This window comes from Brachycentrus maculatus, unplaced genomic scaffold (assembly GCF_059751285.1).
Source record: "Brachycentrus maculatus isolate JH-2025_06_01 unplaced genomic scaffold, ASM5975128v1 h1tg000057l, whole genome shotgun sequence".
NCBI lineage: Eukaryota > Metazoa > Arthropoda > Insecta > Trichoptera > Brachycentridae > Brachycentrus > Brachycentrus maculatus.
The window spans coordinates 57104-63631 of record NW_028280811.1 but is presented as its reverse complement, the minus strand read 5'-3'; the positions used below and the strand labels follow the sequence as shown (position 1 = coordinate 63631).

At 35.7% G+C, this 6528-nt stretch overlaps 1 protein-coding gene and 1 pseudogene across 2 annotated transcripts; both read left to right on the top strand.

Annotated features, from left to right (window-relative positions):
- The first annotated feature begins 249 nt into the window (after nt 1-249).
- LOC148311737 (phenoloxidase 2 pseudogene) lies at nt 250-2582 on the top strand (annotated as a pseudogene). The gene has a single exon (XR_015839340.1). The product of XR_015839340.1 is annotated as a phenoloxidase 2 pseudogene (transcript).
- A 1170-nt stretch (nt 2583-3752) lies between these two features.
- LOC148311736 (phenoloxidase 1-like) lies at nt 3753-6082 on the top strand. The gene is made up of 2 exons (XM_088278383.1): nt 3753-4037; nt 5103-6082. Exons 1-2 carry the CDS (start codon nt 3809-3811, stop codon nt 5855-5857), a joined length of 984 nt encoding a protein of 327 aa, XP_088134509.1. The 5' UTR covers nt 3753-3808; the 3' UTR covers nt 5858-6082.
- The last annotated feature ends 446 nt before the right edge of the window (nt 6083-6528 follow it).

Here is a 6528-nt window from a genome sequence, read left to right as displayed (position 1 = left end):
GAAATCTGAGATTTATTAAATTATGACAGTTTTTTTGTATTATTATGATGCCACTCATATACTGATCATATGCGATAAGCTTCTTATTTTTGTTTTTCATTTAATATTTGGACAAAAGCCACAAAAACAAGATAACCCACGTTCTAATTAGTATTGATTATTGGAAAAAATAATTAAAGATTGTTTGCACGAGGCACTACATAATAAAAAAAAGTATTTATATTTGATCCCATAAATTTTAAAATCATAATTGGTTCCATCGGAATCATTGTACTTGTACTAGTTGGTATCATCAAGTAACCGAGAAAATGTCTACCAACTCAAGTTTGTTACTCTTGTTCGACCGGCCAACTGAACCTGTGTTCATGCCAAAAGGAAAAGATAATGCATCTTTTCAAGTTCCCGATACTTATCTGGCCGAAGGCTTCAAAGATGCCGCCCCTCAAATAACGAGCCGTTTTGCTGGAGAAAGCACCAACACGATCTCCGTTTCAAACATCACTCTACCGGATTTATCCATCCCGATGCGCCTTGGGAGAAGAGAGAACTTTTCCTTGTTTATTCCTGCACATCGGGAAGTGGCGGAGAAGCTTATCGACATCTTCATGGGAATGAGGAATTCAGCGGATCTGCTTTCAGTAGCTTGCTATGCAAGAGACCGAGTGAATCCGTATTTGTTTAACTATGCATTTTCTGTGGCTCTAATGCACAGGGAAGATACCAAAAATTTGAAGTTACCTAATTTCATGCAGTCGTTTCCGGGAAAATTTGTTGATAGTGGAGTATTTTCAAGGGCTCTCGAAAACGTATCTGTAGTTCCGGAACCTGTTCGAAGACCGATTATAATTCCAAGAGAATACACCGCCTCAGATCTTGATCCTGAGCATCGCATGGCATACTTCAGAGAAGATATCGGCATCAATCTCCACCATTGGCACTGGCATCTTGTTTACCCATTCGCCGCTGCCGATCGCTCTATTGTTGCCAAAGATAGAAGAGGAGAATTATTTTACTATATGCACCAGCAGATTGTAGCTAGATATAATACAGATAGATTCTGTAACCGTTTACCAAGAACTGTCAGATTCAATAACTTACGTGCGCCTATTGTTGAAGGATATTTCCCCAAAATGGATCTCCTCGTTGCCAGCCGTGCATGGCCACCACGATTTGGGAATACTACTTTGACTGATGTTCGACGACCTGTAGATCAAATTCGTCAAGATATCGATGAATTGGAATTATGGATCGGTCGTTTCAGAACTGCAATTAGTCAAGGTTCTGTTAGAGATGGCACTGGTCGGAATATTCCATTGACAGAGCAAGGTGGAATCGATATCTTAGGAAACATAATGGAAGCATCAATTCTCACTCCAGATAGAAACTTTTATGGTGACTTACATAACATGGGACACGTTTTAGTAGCACTGTGCCATGATCCCGATTCTCGATATTTGGAAACATTCGGTGTAATGGGTGACTCTGCTACTGCTATGAGGGATCCGTTCTTCTACCGTTGGCACGCATTCGTTGACGACTTATTCCAGACGTATAAGGGAACTTTGCCGAGATATTCAACTACCCGATTGGTCTTCCCTAATGTGACCGTTACTAATTTGCAAGCAGACGTTGTTGGTGGACAAGTAAATAAACTGGAAACGTTCTGGGAACAGAGTGATGTTAATCTTTCTCGAGGAATGGATTTCGCTCCTAGAGGTAATGTCTTAGCACGTTTCACTCACTTGCAGCACTTGCCTTTCACATACAAAATCCAAGTGAACAACACGTCACCCAACCAAACTGTCGGTATGGTCCGTATATTCATCGCTCCGAGGTTTGACGAACGCGGACTTGAATTCGATTTCAATGACCAGAGGCTAATGATGATTGAACTGGACAAGTTCCGAGTTGACCTTAAGCGAGGAAAAAATACAATTACTCGCAATTCTTCAGAATCGTCCGTAACTATTCCTTATGAAAGGACGTTCCGCAGTATGGAAGACAGGCCAGAAGAAAGTGGCGATGCCCAAGACACATTCAACTTCTGCGGGTGCGGATGGCCCGACCATATGCTTCTTCCTAAGGGAACTACAGACGGCTACCCTTGCGTGCTATTTGTAATGGTTTCCAACCATGCCCTCGATAGAGTTGAGCAAGACATCGCTGGCGTTTGCAATGACTCTGACAGTTACTGCGGGCTTAAGGATAGACTGTATCCTGACAAACGATCTATGGGCTTCCCATTCGACAGGCTAGCTAGGGATGGAGTGAAGACCCTGAGTGAGTTCGTTACCCCGAACATGCGCACACAGAATGTGACAATCACCTTCAAAGATCGCACTGTTGTGAGGCCAAACACCCCTTAATTATTGTATCTTTGATAACAACTAACTTCTTGACATGACTTTGACAAACACATACCTATGTATATGTAGAAACATATTATACATAAGTGATCACATTTTTCAAAACTAATTAATTCTTATTATTTCCGAACTTAAAATTATTAATATACAATAAATATAAAAGAAAATTTACCTAAATATGTTTTATGATAAAAAAATAAAAAATTTTATACCTTATTAGTTGTATTCAATTTATTTCAATAAGAATTTCCCTTCAACGTATTTTACACATAAACTGAAGTAATTACATAATGAATAGTATTTTAAGATTATGTGTCTACCGGTACATTCATAAGCATATTCATTTTCTTCCTTGTTTAATTTTTAATCCACATATGTGAATATATTTATTCGTTCTTATGAAATATAATATCATTATGTCATAAATATTTACATTTTACTTGAACTTTCAAATTAAAAAAAAGATCTATCTTAATCTAATGACTGTAAAAGAACTACCAAAAGGAATAAAGTAAAATAAGATGAGATTAAATAGAAGAATGATAAAAAAATATACCTACTTAGATTGTTACTTAAAAAATTACCAAATTCTTATCCTTGAAAACGCAAAACATTATCACATCAGATTGATTAATAACCATTTTTATTAAAAACCACAACAAACTACAATGTTACATGCATACTTTCATAATAACAAAGTGATCAATACAGGATGTAAAAATATTTTATAATATTTTAAAAGTAGACTTTTCAGGATAAAATACAAAAATAATATCATAAGATATTTAATTACATGGTATTATAGGTATTTATAATTTTGCATAGTATCTATTTTTTCTAACACTTATCCTCACAAAATTGTGAATAAGGCACTTCATTGTATGTCAGAAGTACTTTGATCGCATGAATAAAATTGAATATACGAAGTAAATGTGATCAGCCCTGCCCTTGAACAATTCCTTTTCTTGCCCCCTGAGAATCGAACCCGATACTTCCAGTTTGGTAGCCAAACGTGCTGAATACTACATATATATTGAACCACTTTCTTAAAATTACTTCAAGAGCATTTTTAATTAAAAAGTTAATTGTCAATAAATGTAAAATTGAATTTAATATTAAAGTAAATGCGATTCAATGTATTTACAAAAAAATAATATATTAATGCAAACATTCAACAAATTAGAGCCCATGAACTGAAAAAGCTGTACTCTAAACCAATTATATGTACATTTGCACTTAAGAATTTCCATTTATTTTTATTTTTCTCGTACTTTTTACACTCTGTATATGTTTTATTGATGTTATCTTTCTGATATTTTATTTGCACAAAGTACCACAGGATAAAAGTTTATATAAATAAACAATACGTTATTATTAATTTATATTCTTTTTTAAAGTTAAGCGCTAAGCGATTCAGGTATTTTAAAATATTTTTTCAAAAAATGGCAGATTTATCTATTTTACCCCTTTTATTTCACTCTCCGAAGGAACCAATATTCATGCCAAAGGGAAAAAAGGAAATGTGCTTTGTAGTTCCTGATTCATACTTGATTAACGAGTATAAACACCTTTTACCTGATTTCACTAAAATCTGGGCCGAGAAAGCTGCTTCTGATAAATACGATGTTTCTAATATAAATCTACCAAATTTAACTGATCCAGAAAAACTTGGTAAGCGAGAAAAATTTTCCGTGTTTTTTCCGAAGCATATGGAATGCGCGTCGAAACTTATTGAAATTTTTATGAACGCGAAGAATGTTTCGGACCTCATATCTACAGCATGTTATGCAAGAGATCGCCTCAATCCGCGTTTATTCAATTACGCTCTATCCGTAGCCGTAATTCACAGGAAGGATACGAAAAATGTCAAAATCCCAAATCTATTACACACTCACCCGGGAGAATTTTTCGATAGTCATGTGTTATCCGATGCGATTAAAAATAAATTTGTGGTGCCAAAAGCCATTCGTCAGCCAATCGAAATACCGAAAGACAATACCGCAACCGATGCTGATCCAGAACATCGATTGTATTATTTCCGAGAAGATATCGGCATCAACCTTCATCACTGGCATTGGCATTTGGTTTATCCATTCGATGCGCCTGACATTTCGATCGTTGCTAAAAATCGGCGAGGCGAACTGTTTTATTATATGCATCAACAAGTAATTGCAAGATACAATTTCGAGCGTTTTTGCAATAAGTTAGGTCGTGTTAATAGATTTACGAGGCTTCGATCGCCCATTCCTGAAGGATATTTTCCGAAATTAAATTTTCTCGTTGCAAATCGATCGTGGCCCCCGAGATTTCAAAATACCTCATTGAAAGATGTGAATCGGCCCCTAGATCTATTACGTGTTGAAATAACTGACCTGGAGCTGTGGATCAACCGAATTAGAATAGCAATAGGCAATGGTTACGTCCAAGATGACAACGAACTTAAAATTCCGTTAACCGAAAAAGACGGCATCGATATTTTAGGAAACATGATAGAAGCGTCCATCTTATCTCCCAATCGTAGCTATTTTGGAAATATACATAACATGGGTCACATACTGATAAGTCTTTGTCACGATCCTGTTGATACATTCTTAGAGTCGTTCGGGGTTATGGGTGATCCGGCTACAGCTATGAGAGACCCCATATTTTACCGCTGGCACGCATTCATCGATGATGTATTTCAAACCCATAAATTAATGTTGCCGCGCTACTCTTTTGATAAGCTTAATTTTCCAGAAGTCACTGTAACTAACGTACAAGTAGATATTGCTGATGGGAACAAAAATAATTTTGAAACATTCCTGGAACAGGCCGACGTTGATCTCTCTGATGGATTAGATTTTGCACCAGGTCCAAAAGAAAGCATTTTGGTTCGTACAACTTATTTACAACATAAACAATTTTCGTATGTAATAGATATCACTAAACATTCTCCAAACAACACTGTAGGCATGATTCGTATATTTATGGCTCCAAGTTATGATGACAATGGTTTGGATTACAAGTTCAACGACCAAAGATTAATGATGATTGAGTTGGATAAATTTCACGTTGGACTTATAAAGGGAAAGAATACCATCAAGCGCAACTCGTCAGATTCATCTGTGACTATCCCATTTGAGAGGATCTTCTGCAATGACAGCTGTTCAAAAGATCCAGAAGACTTCAACTTCTGCGGGTGTGGATGGCCTGATCACATGCTTATCCCGAAAGGAACCGAGGAAGGCTATTCAGCTGACCTGTTCGTCATGGTCTCCGACTATGATCTAGATAAAGTAAATCAAGACGCCTCGGGCATTTGCGATGATGCAGAGAGTTACTGCGGACTAAACGGTAAATTGTATCCCGATAAGCAGTCTATGGGCTATCCATTCGATAGACTGGCTAGAAATGGAGTGACTACATTAAGGGATTTCCTCACCCCTAGTATGCGCATGCAAAGAGTCAAGATAACACACACCGATCGCACGGTTTTAAGACCTCAAAAGTGAGATAAAACATTTCTTTATTCAGGATATATTTTTGATAAATACCTTGATTTAATTATTTTATCATTTTTACAAAAAAAAATATATTCATTGATTAATTTACAGATTCTTCAATTTTAAATATGTGAAACCTATACAAGATATGATTTTTTTAATACATGTTAATTTATTATTCTCATTTTTTCAAAAATTTGTGTGCAATTTTAATGAAATAAAGAAATATTTACATTGAAAGTTTATGTTTTTGAATATTTTATTAACAGCAGAAATTCATTGATAAATAAAGAATAACAAACCCATAATCAACAATATTAAAATCCCTATAGTCCGTGTTCCCATAAGTCTACGTTCTTATTAAAAAATAGGAAACAGCTTCTACCCCCTCTTCAACCTTCAACATTCCAAGTGCACAACAAATAATAAAATCTACAATTTAGACTTCGCTTTGCATATGGTGTTTGAAAATGATACGAAATGCATCCACACACCAGTCATTGATTTGAAGGAATGATGACGATTACCATGTAAAATAAAAGTTGAAAATAGATTGATATTACCACAAAAGGATTACCAAATCAATTAACGAAACGAATAACTATCATTAGTTACTAAGTATTAAAAGATCACTGACAGTTACAGTAAGTATATCGTATCGCAAGTAAGCATCCAAGGAT

Bases quoted from the DNA above. Each gene is read 5' to 3' on its own strand.
- LOC148311736 (XM_088278383.1), top strand. From the start codon at position 3,809: ATGGCAGATTTATCTATTTTACCCCTTTTATTTCACTCTCCGAAGGAA. The intron at 4,038-5,102 runs GTAAGCGAGAAA...TTAATTTTCCAG, and splicing joins AACTGATCCAGAAAAACTTG to AAGTCACTGTAACTAACGTA.